At 43.2% G+C, this 22,553-nt stretch overlaps 1 protein-coding gene across 31 annotated transcripts in view; it reads left to right on the top strand.

Moving 5' to 3' along the window:
- The window catches only part of ADAR (adenosine deaminase RNA specific), a 52,466-nt gene that overhangs the window by 7,021 nt on the left and 22,892 nt on the right, over window positions 1-22,553 (top strand). For 11 of the 31 annotated variants that reach the window (XM_086392981.1, XM_086392970.1, XM_086392976.1 and 8 more), the window contains exon 2: window positions 16,725-17,059. The exons of 19 other annotated variants lie outside the window; for them this stretch is intronic. In XM_086392981.1, the coding sequence (XP_086249107.1) occupies window positions 17,045-17,059 (15 nt within the window). In that variant the 5' untranslated portion in view covers window positions 16,725-17,044. Of the gene's footprint in view, window positions 1-16,724; window positions 17,782-22,553 lie in introns of those variants that run through there. One more of the 31 variants, XM_086392967.1, reaches the window with a different exon arrangement.

The following is a 22,553-nucleotide window of genomic DNA, read 5'->3' as shown; positions in this document are numbered from 1 at the left end:
TTTTGCTGTCTCGTACACAGGGTTATTGTTACCATCTTTCTAAATTCCATATATATGCGTTAGTATACTGTATTGGTGTTTTTCTTTCTGGCTTACTTCACTCTGTATAATAGGCTCCAGTTATTCTTACTTAATGAAGAAAGAGCAATTTTCAACACTCTGTCCAGTGTTTTAAATAAAAGCAGTTTTAATTAAATAAAGGTCTATGTTTTGTTTTAAAGATACATTAGTGTGTGTGTATCATATATTTTTCCTTTTTTAAATTTAGTAGAATATCAAAGCTTACTCCACAAAACTGACTTCAAATATATGTATAATTGTAATCATTTTAATGTTCTTAAATTAAGCATTTTATAAATTGCTGCATGAGATGTTTATCTCTTGCTATTGATCTGATTTAAAGAAGCAGTCTTGTTCGGCTAACAGCTTCTCAGTGTAGTCAAAATGATGAATTTAGCCTCGTCCAATTCCCTCGTCTCAAAACTTCCCTAAATCTCTTTTTGAGATATAATCATATACAATAAACATTTTATGAATATGATATGGTATTCACTGAATACCATTCAATAAATTTTGGCAAATACAGATACCCATTTAATTACCTCCAAATCAAGAAGATAAAGGATTTCCCTCACTGCAGACAGTTCCCTCATGCACCTTTCTAGTTACCAGTATACCCAGAGGCTACCACTGTTCTGATGTCTATCATCATAGATCAGTTTTTGCCTCTCTAAAATGTCATGTAAATTGAACTATTCAGTATGTACTTTGTGTGTGGCTTCTTTTAGTGAGGTTCAACCACGTTGCATGTGTCACTATCTGCTTTATGCTTGCGTACTAGTTGTTTAATTCATTCATCAGTCTCTGGACTCTGGGGTTGTTTCCAGTTTGTGGCTATCAAGAATAAAGTTCTATGAACATTCTTTTTCTTCTTTTTTTATTGTGGTGAAAAAACACATAAAATTTACCAAATTAACCATTTTCAAGTGTATAGTTCAATGGTATAATGTATATTCACGTGGTGAAACCAATCTCCAGAACTTTTTCATTTTCTTTTCTTTTAATATATATTAATTATTATATTTTTTGGCCATGCAGCATGCAGGATCTTAGTTCCCTGACCAGGCATTGATTCTAATAGGCTCCCTGCAGTGGAAGCAGTCTTAACCACTGGACCGCCAGGGAAGTCCCAGAAGTTATTCATTTTCAAATCTAAAACTCTGCACCCATTAAACAACTCTCCCTCTTCCCTTCTCCCTGTTCCTGGTTCCATAAACATTCTTGTGTAAGTCTTTTTGTGACCATCTCTTTTCATTTTCCTTGAGTAAGTACCCAGAAGTATAGTGCCTGAGCCATAGGGTATTTGCATTATTTAGCCTTAGAAGAAACTGCAAAACAGTTTTGAAAGTGGTTGTACTGTTTCACATTCCTTCCCACCAACAGTGTATAAGAGTTCTAGTTTCTCCATATCCTCACCATTAGATATTACGAGGGATTTTAAAATTTTTTATTTAACAGAGAAGCCTGGTCTGCTACAGTTGCAAAGAGTCAGACACAATTTATCGACTCAGCAACAACAGACAAATAGCTATGATGTGGTATTTTGTGATTTTATCTCATCATATCTTAATCATTTATTTACATGGCTGTTTTCATCTAGACTGAGATTATTCCAGGCGAGGTTCATACAGTAGGTAGTTATCTTTTTCTTATTAACTTTTTCCCTCTTACTTTGATGCTTTATTATAAAAAACTTGAAAGTTGAAGAAGCTATTAAAATGAATAAAATGCCTGGTAATCCCACCTCTCAGACATTGTGAACATTCTGCTCTCTTTCACATGATGCTGTGTTGGTCAGCCCACAGATAGGGCAGTTCCAGGGAAGGTTGATACAGCAACTCAGCGTTGTCCCAGCCCTCTGCTCTGCCATCCTCAGGGCACCATTTATTCACAGCAAGGAATTTTTGTCACAGAAAGCCCCTGACAGACTTCCTTTTGTTTTGCTGGCCAGAGTTGTATCACATGTATCACTGGCAAGAGGAGTGGAACTGCCAAAACCGGGGTAGATTAGGCTAATCAGGGTCCGTCCTCTGACCCCGGGGAGGGAGCCTGGCCTTCTCCAAGGACTGTGGCCAGAACCAGGGGTCTGTCAGGAAGGAAGGCAGAGTTCCCCGGCAGGCACTCAGCCCTGTCTGCCACTTAGTCATGTTGTTTTTCAAAACCCTAACTGTTCTCTATTTAAATGTTATGTCTTTCCCCCTATAATGAACTAAACATCTTCCATGGCATTAACTCTTCATAAATACGACTTTTATATATTGTATAATTTATGACTGTACCACAGGCTACTTGACCACATCTCTAGTTTTGGACATTAAAGATGTTTTCAGTTTTTTGCTATTGTATGCAATTCTATAGCCAGCCTAAATTTCTGTGCTAGATTTCGAATTATCTTCCTCAAGATAGGTTTTTATGATTGCACTATTAGTTATACTTATTAATAATTATGTTGCAATATGATTACAATATTAATAATGATTGTTGATTATTGCATGGCGTTATTAATATATTTAAGACTTCTGACACACGTTGTCCGATTGCTTTGTTAAAAAAAAAAGAAGGCATCTTAATCTTACCACCATCTAGGAGGGTGCCTGTTTCTCCTCCTTTCCTTATTTTTTACTTTTCTCCTTTCTTTTTCTTTCAGTCATTAATGTATATTCCTTTGGCAGATATTTGTGGAATATCTTTGACAGCCAAAGCACTGTGCTGGGTCGTGAGGGTACAAGACTAGTACTGCTCAGGACAGACTGACAAAGATCATGCAGTTGTGTGACTATAGCTACTGTTAAGTATTATGAAGGAAGCTTCCTGGGGTTATAGATACTATAAGGTTCATATGCCTTCTGGCATAGGAACAGGACTGGAGGAGAAAAGAGTCTACAGCTTGGCTTTTTCAAGGCTGCAAGAGTGCTCTGTGGCTACTGGGCAAACAGGGTGGACGGTGCTTTTTGTGACATGAAAGGATAGGCTTGGCTGGAGAGTGGGAATCGCTGCCCTTGTTATAGACTTGGGCCTTTATGCCAGGGTAACAGATAGCCAAAAAAGGGTTAAAGAAGGGAGGTGATGGTCACCTAACCATCTTTGAGAACATTTTGGAGGGGGCCAGAGTGGATTCCTAGAATCTAAGATTAGATTGTGAAGGTAGCCATGGAGTCACCCCAGCTGGCACTGGTTTTTTTTTTTTTTAATTGCTGATTTTATGAATGGAAATGTAAGTTGTATTATAAATGTGATTGAATATCTCCCCACGCATTTGCACTTCCTTTTTTGTGAATTGGCTTTTTGTCCACTGCAGCATTAGTGGGAACGGCATAGTGTAATGGCCAAGAGCACCCGCCCCAGAGCCAAAGTGCCTGAGGTTGAATCCTGGCTCTGCCAGTACTGACTTAGTTATCTTAAACAACTTTGGTCCACCTCAGCTTCCCCTGCTCTACCATGGGGACAGGAACAGTGCACCTCTCTTATAAGGCAGTTGTGAAAATTAAAGGGTAAACCACACGCTGGCACATATGAGCTCTCCATATGCGCGTGCTGTCTTATTTCAGGTACATGGGCTTTATGTATACATACATACGGATTAACTCTGTCTTGTGCATAGCTGTGATTGCCTGTTCATTTCCATTTTTTAATTTATATTACTTTTTAAAAACTTTTTACTGTGAACATTTTCAAACATCGTGTCACTATTTTGAAGTACAAAAATCTGTCTGCAGTAAACAGATGTCAGTCTTCTCCTTTGTGATGTCTTCCATTCCTGTGAAACAGGTCAAGTCATACCCAAAGATTTTGTTTTTCAGTGTTTTTATTCAAAATGCTTTACAAATAATCCTTTAATCCGTTTGTAATTTATTTTGGTTTATTAATATCAGGCAAGGCTCTAAATCTATTCTTTACCTCCTCTGCACATTCATAGGGGGTTTGATTTAGGTTGTACCTGGCTGGCCTAGTGTTTTTCCCCGCTTTCTTTAGTTTAAGCCTGAATTTGGCTATGAGAAGCTGATGATCTGAATAGATTTAAGGGATTAGAACTTGTAAACAGTGTGCCTGAAGAACTATGGACAGGGAAGTCCATAATATTGTACAGAAGGCAGCAAACAAAATCACCCCAAAGAAAAAGAAAAGCACGAAGGCAAAGCGGTTATCTGAGGAGACCTTACAAATAGCTAAAGAAAGAAGAGAAATGAAAAACAAGGGAGAAAGGGAAAGATATATCCCCAAAAACGCAGATTTCCAAAGAACGGCACAGAGAGACAAGGCCTTCATCAATGAACAGTGTGTAAAACTAGAAGAAAACAACGGAAGGGGAAGACTAGAGGTCTCTTCAGGAAAATAGGAGGTATCAAGGGAACATTTTGCCCAAAGATGGGCACAATAAAGGACGTAAATGGTAGAGACTTAGTAGAAGCTGAAGAGATTAAGAGGAGATGGAAAGAATACATGGAAGGACTGTATAAAAAAGGTCCAGATGAACCCTATGACTATGATGGTGTGGTCAGCCACCCAGAGCCAGACATTAGGGAAGGTGAAGTCAAGTGGGCCTTAGGAAGCACTGCTGTTAATAAAGCTAGTGGATGTGATGAAATTCCAGTAAAACTATTCAAAACCCTAAAGGATGATGCCGTCAAGGTGTTGCATTTAATATGTTAGCAAATCTGGAAGACCCAGCAGTGGCCACAGGACTGGAAAGGTCAATCCTCTTCCCAGTTCCCAAGAAAGTAGTACTAAAGAATGTGTTCACCATTGGACAGTTGCACTCATCTCCCATGCTAGTAAGATCATGCTTAAAATCTTAGATGCTAGGCTTCAGCATTATGTGAACTAAGAACTTCCAGATGTCCAATCTGGATTCAGAAAAGGAAGAGGAACCAGAGATCAAATTGCCAACATTCACTGGATCATAGAGAAAGCTAGGGAATTCCAAAAAAACATCTATCTCTGTTTCATCAACTATACCAAAGCCTTTGACTGTGTGGATCATAATAAACTATGGAAAGCTCTTAAAGAGATGGGAATACCAGACCATCCTACCTGTCTCCTGAGAAATCTGTATGTAGGTCAAGAAGCAACAGTTAGAACCCTGTATGAAACGAGTGGTTCAAGATTGAGAAAGGATACTACAGGGCTGTCTGCTGTCACCCTGTTTGTTTAATCTATACGCTGAGCACATCATGAGAAATGGGCTGGGTGCGTTATCTGGATGGAATCAAGGCAAGAGAAACATCAACAACCTCAGATATGCGGATGATACCACTCTAATGGCAGAAAGTGAAGAGGAACTAAAGAGCCTCTTGATCAGGGTGAAGGAGGAAAGTGAAAGAGCTGGTTTAAGACTAAATATTTAAAAAAAATATAAGATCATGGCATCCGGCTCCATTACTTCATGACAAACAGAAGGGGAAAAGGTTGAAGTAGTGGCAGATTTCCTCTTCTTGGGCTGTAAAATCACTATGGATGGTGACTGCAGCCATGAAATTAAAAGACTCTTGCTCCTTGGCAGGAAATCTATGACAAACCTAGATAGTGTGTTGAAAAGCAGAGACATTACTCTGCCGACAAAGGTCCGTATAGTCAAAGCTATGGTCTTCCCAGTGGTCATGTATGGTTGTGAGAGCTGGACCATAAGGAAGGTGGAGCACTGAAGAATTAATGCTTTTAAACTGTGGTGTTGGAAGAGACTCTTGAGAGTCCCTTGGACAGCAAAGAGATCAAACCAGTCAGTCTTAAGGAAAATCAATCCTGAATACTCATTGAAAGGACTGATGCTGAAGCTGAAACTCTAGTATTTTGGTCATCTGATACGAACAGCTGACTCATTGGAAAAGTCCCTAATGCTGGGAAAGATTGAGGGCAGAAGGAGAAGAGGGCATCAGAGGATAAGATGGCTGGATGGCATCACTTATGCAATGGACATGAACTTGGGCAAACTTTGGGAGATGATAAGGGACAGAGAGGCCTGGCATGCTGCAGTCCATGGGGTCACAAAGCGTTGGACGTGACTGGGCGAATGAACAACAATAAAGGCTTTAAGTCAATGTTTGTTTGTTTGTTTTTCCAAAATTTAACATTTTTATTTTGTGTTGGTGTATAGCTGATTAACAATGTTGTGATAGTTCCAGGTGAACAGTGAAGGGAATCAGCCGTACATATACATGTATCCACTGTGGCTCAGACAGTAAAGAATCTGCCTGCAATGCAGGAGACCTGGGTTAGGTCCCTGGGTTGGGAAGATCCCCGGAGAAGGAAATGGCAACCCACTCCAGTATTCTTACCTGGAGAATCCCATGGGCAGAGGAGCCTGGCAGGCTACAGTCCATGGGGGTCACAAAGAGTCAGACACAACTGAGCGACTAAGCACAGCACATTCTCCCCCAAATCCACTTCCAGTCCAGTCTGGCATATAACCTTGAGTAGAGTTCTATGTGCTGTCTTTGTTGGTTATCCATTTTGAATATAGCAGCGTGTACATGACCGTCCCAAACTCCCTAACTATCCCTTTGCCCTGGCACCCGTAAATTTGTTTTCTAAGTCTGTGAGTCTCTTTTTGTTTTGTAAGTAAGTTCATTTGTATCATTTCTGTTTAGATTCCACATATAAGGGATGTCATATGATAGTTCTTCTTCTGTATCTGACTGACTTAACTCAGTATGACAATCTCTGGGTTCATCCATTTTGCTCAGGTGGCATTACTTCATTCTTTTCCTGGCTGAGTGATACTCCGTTGCATATGTGTACCCCATCTCCTTTATCCGTTCCTCTGTTGATGAACATTTAGGTTGCTTCCATATGGGTCTTGGCGCTTGTAAACAGTGCTTCAGTGAACATTGGGGTACATATATCAATGGCAACCTCACGCCAGTATTCTTGCCTGGAAAATCTCACGGACAGAAGAGCCTAGTGGGCTACCGTCCATGTGGTCGCCAAAGTCGGACACAGCTTAGCAACTAAACCACCACCACCATCCCTTTGGGTCATGTTTTTCTCCAGGTATATGTCCAAGAGTGGGATTACAGGGTCATATGGTAGCTCTATTTTTAGTTTTTTAAGGAACCTCCATACTGTACTCCGTAGTGGCTGTACCAAATTACATTCCCACCAACAGTATATGAGGGTTAAATAGATCTTTTTTTGTCCTAGAAAGCCTATCAACCAGCCAAGCTCCGTATATAGACTAATTGATCTTCCCCTTGCTGCTGCTTTTGGCTCCTGTCATGCATTGGATCTGTACACACACTAGGGCCTATTAGGAAATGTGGTTCTGCTCTGTAGCTCCATTCTGGTATTATACTAGCACTGCTTTGATTTAATCAGTATGGCTGTCCTCTTTTTAACAAGTATTTTGGCTATCCTTGCTTGTTTTTTCTTGCACTTGAACTTTAATCATTTTGTCAGGCAACCACTCCTTACTGCCCCTAACCTCATTAGAATTTGCAGTTAAACTGCTGTTTGATTTGGCAGTCATAAACTGTTTAGCCATCACATTTGTAACTGATGTATCCTTCTGTTTAAGACAGTTATTCCTCAACAGAGTTTCGTACTTTTCCACACATTTTCATACATTAGGCTCTTCACATTTTTTAGAATTATTCCCATATTTCCCTTCTTAGTTTTAATTAAAAAAAATATTTTGTCTATTTATTTGGCTGCCTCGGATCTTAGTTGTGGCATGCAGGACCTTCCTTGCATCATGTGGGGGCTTTGATTGCAGCAGACAGACTTACATTTTGGCGCGTGTTCAGTAGTTGGGACATGCGGGCTCCGTAGCTGCAGCACGTGGACTTAGCTGCTCCAAAGCAGATGGGATCCTAGTTCCCTGACCAGGCAATGAACCCACGTCCCCTGCATCGCAGGGCGGGTTCTTAACCACTGGACCACCAGGAAGTCTCTGTTTACCTTTTTTAAAATGTTTTATTTGCTGTTAAGAATATAGTGTTTTTCATATAAGGAAGTGTTGTGTTTTGTATATTTCTCTTACATCCAGCCATATTCCTTGGTGATCCAAAGAGTTTGATGGTGATCCAAAGAGTTTCAATCGTCTTGTATCAACTAGGATTATGATATCATCTGCAAATGTTTTTCTTTCTTTTTTTGTCAGTTTATCTCTTCTGTTTTGTGTTACAGTATATGCTAGGATTTTCAGAATAATGTTAAATACCATATTTCTTTGATTTTAAGACCACTGAGCATAAGAACATGTTATCAATTTAATAATAGTTTTAGGGACTACTAGTTGCAATATCCCAATATATAATATCCATGCATATAATTCATGGGCTTCCCAGTGGTAAAGAATCTACCTGGCAATGCAGGAGGCAGGGGTTTGGTCCCTCAGTTGGGAAGATCCCCTGGAGAAAGAAAAGGCAACCCACTCCAGAACTCCTGCCTGGGAAATCTCATGGATAGAGGAGACTGGCAGGCTACAGTCCATGGGGTCACAAAAGAATCAGACATGACTTAGCAACTAAACAACAACAATATGTAATTCACATCCCAAAGTCAGAAATGTCTGGAGTACATCTCAGAATGGAGGAAGTAAGATTATGGTGGTAATGGTGGCCCTCTTTATTTTTTGTTGTAGTGGGAATTCCTAATTATTCCATTTTAGATATGATATTGGCTGTTGGTTTATGATCAGTAGTCTTTGTTATATTATAGAAATAACCTTTCCTTCAAATAAAACAAAAGAAAATGTAACTGCTGGACAGAAATGAGAAGGCGGTGCTGTTTAACTAAAAAGTGGGAATCGTGACTGTGCGTGTGTTGTCTATGCCAGCTGGTCTCTTTCCACCTTTTCTGTGATAGCCCCCAAAATGCAGAAATCTTGGCTGCACAGCAAGGTCTGTGCTAGTCCTTCACCCAGAGCTCCCTGATTGGCACAATCTATGGAGGATGGTGTCTTTGTTTCCTGCAGCTATGATGACAAATGACCACAGATTTGGTGGCTTACAACCATAGACATCTATTCTCTCACAGTTCTTGAGGCTAGAAATCTGAAGTCAGTAGTGTTACTGGGTTGAAATGCAAGTTTTACAGGGCAGTGCTCTCTCTCGATGCTCTCGGGGGGAGTCAGTCCTTGCCTCTTCCAGCTTCTGGTATCTGGCTGCATTGCTTGGCTCGTGGCCACATCACTCCCATCTTCAAGGCCTGCATCTTCAAATCTCTTTCTGCCATGTCTTCACACACCTTCTCCACTGTATGCATAGATGGAAATTTTTTTTTCCTGAACTTGTCAATGCTGAAGGAAATGCTTTTAAAGACATATGTTAGGAATTTTTGTTCTCTCGCTAAGTCGTGTCCGACTCTTTGCGACCCCATGCACTTCAGCACGCCAGGCTTCCTTGTCCTTCACTGTCTCACTGAGTTTGCTCAACTCGTGTCCATTGAGTCAGTGATGTCATCCACCCATTCCATCCTCTGTCACCCCCTTCTTCTCTTGCCCTCAATCTAGCAAAGCCTTATTCCTTCCTTTTGGGAAGAAAATTGTGGTCACCTGGAAATGGCTCTAGGTCAATTCCCAGAAAGTCAATCCACTGAAATTCAGTTCCACAAAAGCCCCTCAACCTTGCCTCCTCCTACTGACCCCCAGTCTCCTCCTCAGTCTCAGCTTTCATCTACAGGGAGTGGGCAAGCTACATTTCCTTTAATACTGTTGTGAAGGCAGGATAAAAACTGGTCAATTAAGGCTAGATGCTTAAAGAAAAAAGTAAAGAAAGAAAGCAAAGGCTTTCTGCCCACTTCCCCTGGAAACACTGCAGAATTCAGGGGGCAGGGGGACAGGGGCTGCCCTCAGGCCTGCCTCCAACAGTATTGGACTTGGCCCCTCTGCTTCCTACAAGCCATGGAGATGAGGACATTGCCCTTGCTGGAAGCTGGGACTGAGCGCAGCCACTCATAGGCTAGGTCCTAGGGGAGAGAACGGAGAGAAGGCAAGAGTGAGAGGGAAGGTCCCCTCTTTGGACTTTGACTCAGTTCAGTTCAGTTCAGTCGCTCAGTTGTGTCCAACTCTTTGAGACCCCATGGACTGCAAGGACCCCATGCTTCCCTGTCCATCACCAACTCCCAGAGCTTGCTCAAACTCATGTCCATCGAGTCAGTGATGCCATCCAACCATCTCATCCTCTGTCGTCCCCTTCTGCCACCTTCAATCTTTCCCAGCATCAGGGTCTTTTCAAAAGTCAGTTCTTCTCATCAGGGAACCAGAGGATTGGAGTTTCAGCTTCAGCATCAGTCCTTCCAATGAATATTCAGGACTGATCTCCTTTAGAATGGACCGGTTGGATCTCCTTGCAGTCCAAGGGACTCTCAAGAGTCTTCTCCAACACCACAGTTCAAAAGCATCAATTCTTCAGCACTCAGCTTTCTTTATAGTCCAACTCTCACATCCATACATGACTACAGGAAAAACCATAGCTTTGACTAGACAGACCTTTGTTGGCAAAGTAACGTCTCTGCTTTTTAATATGCTGTCTAGGTTGGACATAGCTTTTCTTCCAAGGATCAAGTGTCTTTTAATTTCATGGCTACAGTCACCATCTGCAGTGATTTTGGAGCCCAGAAAAATAAAGTCAGCCACTGTTTCCACTGTTTCCCCATCTGGATGCCATGATCTTGGTTTTCTGAATGTTGAGTTTTAAGCCAACTTTTTCACTCTCCTCTTTCACTTTCATCAAGAGGTTCAGTTCTTCGCTTTCTGCCATAAGGGTGGTGTCATCTGCGTATCTGAGGTTATTGATATTTCTCCTGGCAGTCTTGATTCCAGCTGGTGCTTCATCCAGCCCAATGTTTCTCATGATGTACTCTGCATATAAGTTAAATAAGCAGGGTAACAATGTATAGCCTTGATGTACTCCTTGCCTGATTTGGAACCAGTCTGTTGTTCCATGTCCAATTCTAACTAGACTAACAGTCTAACTTTGACTCAGTGGAACCCAAATGTGGACCAGTAGCTGAGCCTCTCTGGCCAGAGCCAAACTAGCTCAGTCACGTCCTTCTTGCCAGACCAGCCTAGCACAGAAGACGTGGTTTCAGGGTGTCAGGACTTAGTGCATAAAACCACAAGCCGTGTAGTCATCTTGTGTGTGTGCAGTGTTTATGAGACTAATTGTACATTCACACTTTAAACTTACATGTAAAATACTCAGCGCAGGCATGTAAGCCATTACTATTCATGTTATTTGGGCATTAGTAGTAGTATATCTTTAAAATACAATGCTTACCACAATGCCTCTAGATAGTTGATAAATACTATTTTTCTTCCTTCATTTACTGGGTAACTTTGAGCAGGTAGAGGCCACTTCTGGAGACCTGTGTTTTTTCCGGGGGTACCTGAGGCGTCTCTTGCTTTCTTGTAACTTCAAAAGCCAGTCTAGTCAATACCCTTAATAGAATGTACATCAGCGTAAAGACAGCTGGGGAGCACTGCTCAACCAGGTGGGCGGCTTCACTGTTCTGCCCACAGGAAGCCTTATAGGTTATCAAAGCAAGTCAGGTTATTATAGGAAGACCCTGGGAATTGTGAAAATTATGTTGATGTGGCAGTAGCTGTCTAGTAGAATAAAAAACCCAGTGATTAAATATTGAAACAACAAAAAAAGAAGGCAATAAATGTATGCCTAGCGACTCTATGAATTGCTTGTCACGTATTTCCTAGGAGTTAAGATAAGAACATGAGTTTATTTAGGTGCAGATCCTCTTCTAAAATAGTGTGCTAGTATTTAAAATAACTCAGTAATTCATTACTTTTTTGATAATGTGCTCCAAGTTCAGTCACACACGTTCACAGGCAGTCCATTTTTGTTGCAGTATCTGCTGTATGAGCAAATATTGAAGGAGTTTGCAGACGTCTGCTTTACAGTAGGGAGATAGATGATCCAACTGGATATAGCCCATATGTGCAGAAAAGTCTGGTTATGGGAAATGACAGTCTAGAAAGACTGTTTTGTAAATACGCATCCCTGCACGCAGTAAGGGGGTTCCCAGGTGGCGCTAGTGGTAAAGAACCATCTAGCAGGAGATGCAAAAGACACGGGTTTGATCCCTGAGTCGGTAATATCCCCTGGAGGAGGGCATGCTAACCCACTCCAGTATTCTTGCCCGAAGATTCCCATGGACAGAGGAGCCTGATGGGCTATGGTCCATAGGGTTACAAAGAGTCAGACCCTACTGAAGCGTGCACACACGCAGGTAGTCAGGTTAAACAGAAAATCCACAACAAGCCAAATCAATCATTACAAAGTGAGATTAACAGTTATATATATAGTTCAAAAACAAGGGTAGCAGGGTCTAGAAACAGAAACCAGCCCAGTAGTCCAGATGATAACACGTCCTTCCCCATAATTGGGCAAGGCCAGGTCCCCAAAGGCGCACATGGAGCCAGAGCTTGTCAGTGTTATGTGGAAGCCAGATTTCTGAGGACACTGAATGGGGGGCTTTTGGAGTAATACCGAATTCTAGACAGGAACTCTTATCACTTAGGCAGTTGTTAGCAAGTAACCTTAGGTAGTATGTTCACAGGAAGTCCTGCATTTGGGGCTACTGCCAGGCAGCAGATAGTCGCAAGCTCCTGGGGAGGTAAGTAGCGCCTGTGTTAGGAGAGCTGCATATATGTGTCCTTGGAGCCTGGATACACAGGGGAAACAGCAAGGGTAAGCACTGGTGAATTAGCAGTGGAGGTTTAGGGGGGCTTTGACCATGTGTGGGCTTCACCGGTGGCTCAGATGGTAAAGAATCTGCCTGCAATGCAGGGGAGCTGGATTTGATCCCTGGGTCAGGAAGATCCCCTGGAGAAGGGAATGTCAACCCACTCTAGCATTCTTGCCTGGAGAATTCCATGGACAGGAGCCTGGCGGGTTACAAAGAGTCAGACACGACTGAGCGACTGTCACTTTCACACTTGACCATGTTTGCTCATCTCTGATTTTCTTGCAATCAACAAGAAAATTAACTGCAACTAAAGTGTTATTAATTAATACTTTAGGTTACTTTTAAAAGAACTTCATCCAACTCACCAGGCCCCTACAATAGAACAGCACAAAGACTGCTGTCACCACCTCACGACCCTGTGGGAGCTGAAACAATCACTGAGGGCAAGGAGATGAAACATTTATGAATAAGACTATTTGCAGTTACCGAGCTGCTGAGATTAAGTGACCAGAGCAGTTGTTCTTTTAAGGCATACACCGACTCTGTTTAGGAAACCGATTTCGCCTTCCTGCTTCCCCCGTGCGTCCTGGGTTCGTTCGATTCAAAGCCGCGGAGGCAACAGCGATGCAGCTTCCCTGCACGGTAGCTGTGATGGGTGCTTTTCTGGATCATTCTTGTGGAAGGATGAGAGGCCTTGGGATTGCTTAGCTTGAAGGCAAGAAAGCAGAGATGAGACATAACTCATTTTACTTAAATGAAAAAGAGAAGACACTGGAATTGCTACAGGAAGAGTTTACTGTTGTTTTTAACCTTTTAAACTTGTAAAGTACAGCACATACATACAGAAAGGTGCACAAAGCATCAGCGTGTGCCTTCATGAATTATTGGAAAGCCACGTATGCAGCCACCACCCAAGTCAAGAACTAGAATATCAGCGGCACCGAGAACATTCCTTTCCAGTCAAAACCTCTCCTTCCTACCCTAGAGATAACCAGCATCCTGTCTTTGATGCAGAGTATACTACAGTTGTTTTGCCTGGCTTGGGACTTACAAGTGGAACCGTGTCATATGTATATGGCTTCTTTCACTAATTATCACGTTTAGATGACTAATCACCTTGTTGCATGTGGTTATGGTTCTCTCATTTTTGTTGCTGTATAATATTCTCTCATAGGCAGATGTCACCATTTATCCATTTTCCTTTTGAAGAACATTTGGGCGGTTTCAGGTTGGGAGCGAATATGAATAATGCAACTACCAGCTTGCTATATGTGTGTCCTGGTCTAGGAGTGAAATTGCTGAATTGCGGGCTGTGTAGATTCACCCCTTTGCCAGGTTTCCTGTCTAACTAGGAGCTGTTCTGCACCCTTGCTCTCACATGCTCTCATCAGCTGGTTACAGTGCTTGTTTGATAATGGACAGTAACTCACTGAGGCTTTGCTTTGCATTTCCTTAATGTGATGAGATAGAGCACTGTCTCTTATGTGTACTGATATTTTTAATTTCCTCTTGTGACATTCGTGTGCCCCTGTTTTCCCCATTGTTTTTTCTACAGAGCAGTCTGTTATTCAGTCAACTAACCAGCCCCCTGAAGGCCACTATCAGGGACTGTGGGGAGTTCCCTGCCCCAGGAGAAGACTCTACAGCTCTAAAGGCAGATATATAGACAAGTACCTCATAACACTGTGACGATCATGTGAAACATCAGTCCCCCCACCAGGCTGACTGTTGGCTGACGGGGCAGGACTCTTACTTGTCTCATGTCCTGAGTGCTTAACACAGTGTGTGGCGTGTGTTAGGTGTTTAGTGAAGTCTCTGTTAAATGAATGAAGACGAGGCATTTTCAGAGGATGGTGAAAGTGCTCTAGTAGGGGTAAGTGTTGAGTAAGAGAGAAGCACAAAATCAGGAACCACTAATTGCACCCCCTCCCCCACCGAAAGTGGGGCAAAGCTTCCCTTGGAGACAATATTTGAAGCAGATCTTGAAAGACTTTCACCAGAAGCTGTGGCGGAAGTATATTTAAGACTAGACTAGATTGCACAAAGGCACTGACAGGGAAGGAGCACTACACTAGAAATGTGAGCTGGCCGGGGGCGGGGGCCCGCACCAGCTGGGGGAATGGAGTGAGAGGATGGCGAGAAAGGGCGTCAGCTGGAGACGGTGCTGTGAAGGCACTGCCTTGTAAATCTCATAAGCAGTGTCCGCTGAAAAAATGCACAACCTAAAAATTGAGAGTTGCGTTTTATTCAGCGGACAAAACTGAGGACTTAAGCCCAGGACACAGCCTCTCAGATAACTCTGAGAGACTGCTCCAGAGATAAGGGAGGTGCCAGGATACATAGGAGTTATTTTAACAAAGACCAGGTAGTCAGAACACCAAGAAATTATTGTTAATTAAAGAAAACTGGATATAGCCTGTGTTTTCTCATCCTGAGTGTCCTCCAGGGGCACCATGACATGGTGGAGAGGGCTGCAGAGTTGGATGATTGGATGGTGGGCATTGTTTTTAGCCTGAGTTCCCTCAGGGCTCACTATGGGGATAGTAATGTAATGACTTGATAGCTGCAACATCCTTTGCTTAACTGATTCAGCAGGCAATATTTTTCATTCACACAGTGGGGATAAAATTGAAATGAAATACAGAAAAGGAAAATTCTCACAGGTGAGTGGGGAAGAGAGCTGTTGAGCATTAGAACTATCTTTTCCTAGACATCTTGGACAAAATAGAGCAGTATATAAGCCTGATCATGAAATCAATTAACGAAAGTTACCTTTTTGAAAGCCATCATGTAACATAATGGAGTGTAGAGTGGTAATGAAGAGTGACTTTCTGCACTCAGACCTGGATTTAGCAGCAGCATGGCCCTAGTGGAGCCTCCATTTCCACATCTGTAATTTGGGAATAATGCCCACCTTGCAGAGCTGTTGTGAAGATTAAGGAGACAAGGTGGGACTTCCCTGGCTGTCCAGTGGTTAAGACTCCCACTTCCACTGCAGGGGCTCGCCAAAAAAAAAAAGATGAGGCATGTAAAGGACTTCACCCTTGCCTGGATGGATGCTGAAAGGTTGGCATGGTTTTGTGATGTAGATCCTTAAGTCAGTTGCTGGTATTATTATCTTGCTACTACATGCTGGCTGTTATGTGGTCATGTTGATGCAGCCAAGATCTTGGCTTTGTCTGCCCACTAAAGCCAAATAAAAAATACAGAGACAGAGTTTGGAGGAAATAGAAAGGTGGCTTTAATCCTCAGCCAGTGGAAGGGAGAGCAGAGTAGGCTTGTTCTTCAAGAACTGTGCCCCCCTCCCGGGAGGAATCTGGATTCCGCGGATGAGGCTCACAGTCAGGGGTCAGTGATGAGGAGCAAAGGTGTAAGGGTCTTGTATTCTTCCTCTTGCACTGTCATTGGCTGCTGTCTGGTAGCCCAGTTGTTGGGTCCACAGTCTTTCTTGACTTGTACTGTGGCCTCCTTTCTGTAATAATGCAAAAAAAAAAAAAAAAGTGAAGAACTACAAGGAGTGGTCTGCAAAGAGTGCTAGAAAGGTGAGCACCAAGCACAGGATGTGATTAGCACAGAGTTAAAAGATAACAGATGCAGAAGGTAGCTCCTGCAAGGTCTGAGGCACAGGATTTAATTTACAAATCAGGTTAGTCTTGGTTATTGACTACAGATCAGAAACAGTTAAAAAAAGAAACTCAGGGCAAGGGGAAAAAGACCTTTTCCGTTTTTTTAACTGCAACAACATCAGTTAATATGCTCGAGTATGGGTAAATAGTTCAGTGAGGAGAGTTGGTCACTTGAAGAGCTTTGGGCCCCCCTTCCACTTTAGAGACACGTGGTCACCTTAGAGAGGATCTGGGAGTAAGAAAACAGAGCCCCAGACTCTTTTCTCCAGTGCTAGGTTTCGCAGGGGGGCTTTGTTCTCAGTTTGCTTTATCCCGTGTATTCCTGAGACAGCCATGAGGGATTTATGAGCTCAGTATTTTATAGCTGTTTTTCTAAAGAAAGCGTATCTTGCCCAGTTCTCATGCAAGGAAAGGATTAAACTTGTAATCGGAGCGAAACCAGACTTTCTCGGGCTCCTTTGCGCAAGCCCCGCCCCTCGGCCAAACTTTCCAAAGAGGGAGGTCCGTTTGAAGAAACGAAAGTGAAATTGAACCGGAGCCATTTCCCAGCCCTGCTCCCAGCTTGAAGCTCCCGGCTCCCTGCTCCCGGGGCTTGAGTCGACTCCGGAGGCGCCCCCTGCGTCTGGGAGGCCCACGGCCTGCCCTGGCAAAGGTCCAGCTGCGGAGGGTCGCGCTGCTGGCTGCGGGCGGGCACCGGAACATGCCTGGGGCGCGCCATGGACCCAAGACAGGTAAGCCCCTGGGGTCAGGGCCCAGAGCCGGCGCGCCTGCAACCTGCTGGCCTGGGCTCATCTTATCCTCCTTCCCGCCCCTCCCCCCTGCCCCCACGTCCCTGTTTTCCTGCTTGACATATGCTTATTGTGTGAGAGCTTGTGTTTTCTTGCCAAGCAAAATTGCTATTCTAGGAATTCAGAAATTTGTGTCATGCTTATTAACTCTGTGTTGGGAAGATGAGGAAGAGGATTTGTGAGGGAAATGCACCTCCTCCCCCAGAGAACCAAGGCCTGAGCCCAGGTCAAGACAGCCCCCCTCTGCTTTTCTGCTAGGACCCCATGGCGGCTCAGTCCTGCCTTTAGCCACCTACCCCCGCGCCCCCACCTTGGACAGCCTGCTTGACTTTGAGCGTCTCCTCCTTAACCTGTAAGAGAAAGTTTATAGTGGCTTGACTCATTATCTCTAAAACCTGGGAAACCCTAGTGTCTTTCAACGGGTGATTAAACAAACTGGGATACATCCATATACTGGAAAACTGCTCAGCCGCAAAGGGCAGGAAATACTGCTGTATGCAACAACATGGACAAATCTCAGATCCATGATGCTGAGCAAAAGAAGCTGGACTTAAAACACTGCATACGAGTCCATTTAGATGACATTCTGGAAGAAAACCTACAGGGACAGAAGGCAGACCAGTCGCCAACAGGAGCTGTGTGTGGAGAAAGAAGCTGTTTACAAAGTGCGTAAAAAACGTTTTGGGGAAAGGGAAATGTTCTGTATCTTGATCTCAGTGGTAGTTAAGAGGGCTATGTGTGCTTTGACTCTGTATGGTCAAAACTCAGAGTGCTAAGTCGCTTCAGTCATGTCCAACTCTGTGCGACCCCATAGACAGCAGCCCACCAGGCTCCCCCGTCCCTGGGATTCTCCAGGCAAGAACACTGGAGTGGGTTGCCATTTCCTTCTCCAATGCATGAAAGTGAAAAATGAAAGTGAAGTCGCTCAGTCGTGTCCAACTCTTAGCGACCCCATGGACTGCAGCCTACCAGGCTCCTCCATCCATGGGATTCTCCAGGCAAGAGTGCTGGAGTGGGGTGCCATTGCCTTCTCCCAAAATTCAGAATTATACACCAAAATGGGTACATTTTACTGTATATAAATATACCTTAATTTTAAATACATGTAAAGTGTGTGTACATGTGTGTATATGTGTGTGTGCGTGTACATACATGTATGTATACGTGTATTTTTTTTCCCTTCTTTAAAAGAATTAGGGACACTTGACTTGTGGGAAAAGCATTTTTTTATGCAAACCAATATATTACCCTGTGGAGCCCATGTGGTAAAGGTGGGGCTTCTCTCTTAACCTTAAATATGGGAGAATAGATTAAAGGGAGACTTTGAAAGGCATAAGTGACTTGTCACATAGTTCATATATACATAGGCATGAAGTTGGGTGAAGGGGGATGTTGAAGGATTTAAGAATGATCACCGTGTGCGTTGGTTTCCTCCTTTCTTGCTCTCAGTCCCACTCAGTAACTCTCCACGGGGCTGTTCTCAAGTGATGGTTTGGCTTTTAGGAAATTTTAGGGGGTATAAAGGAAAAATTAATAATCTCCCTCTAATTTTTCTCTAAAATAACTGTTGTTAACAAATTTGTGTTTCCCTTCCTTGTCTCTTTTCTCTGTGTTCTTTCTATCATGCATACACATTCATGGTTTTTTTTCCCTTTTGTTTATGAAAAAAGGCATTATAGCATACATATTTGTCTGCAGCTTGCTTTCTTTGTTAATTTAACATTATATCATTCCTAAGTAGATAACACATTTTTTAGAAAACTGTGAGTACGGTTCCATAGCCTGAATGTGTCATGATTTGTTCTACTCTTTTTTAAATAGACATTCGAATATTTTACAAATTTTGGCCAAGAAGCAGCAGTTTAAATCTAGAAAGCATTGAGCTAGAAACTGACTTCAGCCACTTTGAAACAAAGTTCTTTCACCAAGGTCACTCAAAGAGCTAATCAGAAATCCCCTGAAGTCCCCATAATTGAGTCCTGTGAACCGAGCACTCACTGTACTCACAAATACCTCAGCCCTGGGGGGGGTGTGCAGCAAGAGGAGCAAGAAAAGCAGTGATGAGGTGAAGAGTTGCATAACCAGCGATGGCTTGTTCATGCAGATGTTGGCTCAGGATCAGCTTTGTGCCGGCTACTATAACTGAAGTGTAGTCCTTGTACCCCAGAGGCTTTCTCTGAAGTTGACTGCAGTCTCCCCCACGCACTACATGGAGACCATTGAGAGTAGAGACGTTAGTGTAATTTCTAGGGCACCCAATATTATTAATCACCTTTGAGATACGCTACAATCCGTATGTGACTGTATGTGCCATTAAGAAAATCAGATCAGATCAGTCGCTCAGTCATGTCCGACTCTTTGCGACCCCATGAATTGCAGCACGCTAGGCCTCCCTGTCCATCACTAACTCCCGGAGTTCACCCAGACTCACATCCAGTGAGTCAGTGATGCCATCCAGTCATCTCATCCTCTGTCGTCCCCTTCTCCTCCTGCCCCCAATCCCTCCCAGCATCAGAGTCTTTTCCAGTGAGTCAACTCTTCACGTGAGGTGGCCAAAGTACTGGAGTTTCAGCTTTAGCATCATTCCTTCCAAAGAAATGCCAGGGCGGATCTCCTTCAGAATGGACTGGTTGGATCTCCTTGCAGTCCAAGGGACTCTCAAGAGTCTTCTCCAACACCACAGTTCAAAAGCATCAATTCTTCGGCACTCAGCCTTCTTCACAGTCCAACTCTCACATCCATACATGACCACTGGAAAAACCATAGCCTTGACTAGACGGACCTTTGTTGGCAAAGTAATGTCTCTGCTTTTGAATATGCTATCTAGGTTGGTCATAACTTTCCTTCCAAAGAGTAAGCATCTTTTAATTTCATGGCTACAGTCACCATCTGCAGTGATTTTGGAGCCCAGAAAAATAAAGTCTGACACTGTTTCCCCATCTATTTCCCATGAAGTGATGGGACCAGATGCCATGATCTTCGTTTTCTGAATGTTGAGCTTTAAGCCAGCTTTTTCACTCTCCACTTTCACTTTCATCAAGAGGCTTTTGAGTTCCTCTTCACTTTCTGCCATAAGGGTGGTGTCATCTGCATATCTGAGGTTATTGATATTTCTCCCAGCAATCTTGATTCCAGCTTGTGTTTCTTCCAGTCCAGCATTTCTCATGATGTCCTCTGCATATAAGTTAAATAAGCAGGGTGACAATATACAGCCTTGACAAACTCCTTTTCCTATTTGGAACCAGTCTGTTGTTACATATCCAGTTCTAACTGTTGCTTCCTGACCTGCATACAAATTTCTCAAGAGGCAGATCAGGTGTTCTGGTATTCCCATCTCTTGAAGAATTTTCCACAGTTTATTGTGATGCACACAGTCAAAGGCTTTGGCATAGTCAGTAAAGCAGAAATAGATGTTTTTCTGGAACTCTCTTGCTTTTTCCATGATCCAGAGGATGTTGGCAATGTGATCTCTGGTTCCTCTGCCTTTTCTAAAACCAGCTTGAACATCATGAAGTTCACGGTTCACATATTGCTGAAGCCTGGCTTGGAGAATTTTGAGCATTACTTTATTAGCGTGTGAGATGAGTGCAATTGTGCGGTAGTTTGAGCATTCTTTGGCATTGCCTTTCTTTGGGATTGGAATGAAAACTGACCTTTTCCAGTCCTGTGGCCACTGCTGAGTTTTCCAAATTTGCTGGCATATTGAGTGCAGCACTTTCACAGATTCATCTTTTAGGATTTGGAATAGCTCAGCTGGAATTCCATCACCTCCACTAGCTTTGTTCGTAGTGATGCTTTCTAAGGCCCACTTGACTTCACATTCCAGGATGTCTGGCTCTAGGTGAGTGATCACACCATCGTGATTATCTGGGTCGTGAAGATCTTTTTTGTACAGTTCTTCTGTGTATTCTTGCCATCTCTTCTTAATATCTTCTGCTTCTGTTAGGTCCATACCGTTTCTGTCCTTTATCGAGCCCATCTTTGCATGAAATGTTCCTTTGATATCTCTGATTTTCTTGAAGAGATCCCTAGTCTTTCCCATTCTGTTGTTTTCCTCTATTTCTTTGCATTGATCGCTGAAGAAGGCTTTCTTATCTCTTCTTGCTATTCTTTGGAACTCTGCATTCAGATGTTTATATCTTTCCTTTTCTCCTTTGCTTTTCGCTTCTCTTCTTTTCACAGCTATTTGTAAGGCCTCTCCAGACAGCCATTTTGCTTTTTTGCATTTCTTTTCCATGGGAATGGTCTTGATCCCTGTCTCCTGTACAATGTCACGAACCTCATTCCATAGTTCATCAGGCACTCTATCTATCAGATCTAGGCCCTTACATCTATTTCTATAATCAGTAGCAAAAAAGAAAAACAATCAGTAGCTGAGATAAAAGATAAAGTACATGGTGTAAGAGATGCAGGGTGGGAGGAGTTCAAGGAGAGGAAACACTCACAGGCTGGGGTGTGCGGGAGTCAGGAGTCTCCTGAAGAAGGTGGCGTCTAGAGAGACGTGTAGGGAAAGGACCCAAGTTGTATCAGGTGGCAGGAGGGGGAGAAGCAGGGATGTTGCATTGGCATGTAGAGAGAGGGGAAATGAGGCGCAGTGGCAGCCCGTGCGAGAGATAATGAGGGGCTAGAACTGGGAAAAGATGCATAAGAGAAAAGAGAGGCTGTGGACAAGATAGGGCTTTGCAACTACTCATGAGATGCGGGGGACAAGGGACTAAGGTAGGCAGGCAGCAGGGATGGCTCAGGCTTCCAGCCTGAATAACCAAGAGGAGAGTGCTGCCATTAACAGTAATAAGAACAACAGGAGGAGGGGCTGAGAGAGGGAAGAGAATTAATTTGGTTCAGAATGTGTGTCATTTGAGGTAGTGGTCAAGAATCTAAGTGAACAGATCGTCTAAGCATTTGAAAATTCAAGTCTTAAGCTTCAGCACAGGTGGTAGCTGGAGATAACAGATTTGAACACTGTTTCTTAAAAAGACTGGTTAAGGTGAGGGGAGTGGGTGAAATCAACCTGGGGAAGGAAGAAGACAGCCGTAGACAAAACCTCGGGGACTGATTATATCTAAGGGGCGAAAGAAAGGATAGGGACAGACAGAAGGAAAAAGAAAGATGAGAGATCTTTGGTACTGTGTCACCAAGCTGTGGGAGGATTTTATAAAAAGAGAGCTCCATCCGCATTGAGTGGGCGTATGTTTGTTGTACTGAACTGACCACCAAACAGCCCTGGAAACAGAGATTCAAGAGGAGGAATTTATGTGGTCTTAAATACCAGCACCATTTGGAAGTTTTGGAACAGAAAAAGGGGAGAGCAGGCCTTGGGTGGAGAAGGGAACTGACCCTGAAATGCAGGCTGAGCAAGGAGGCGTTTGCCTGACCCGCAGCTACAGGGGGCGGGAGTGGACATCACATGAGCAGCAGGTCCCACAAGGGGAGGGAG

This window comes from Bos grunniens, chromosome 3 (genome assembly GCF_055505025.1).
Source record: "Bos grunniens cultivar Pamir isolate PY7600 chromosome 3, Bosgru_T2T1.0, whole genome shotgun sequence".
NCBI lineage: Eukaryota > Metazoa > Chordata > Mammalia > Artiodactyla > Bovidae > Bos > Bos grunniens.
Note: the sequence above shows the minus strand (reverse complement) of the source record. Positions and strands in the feature narration are given on the sequence as shown.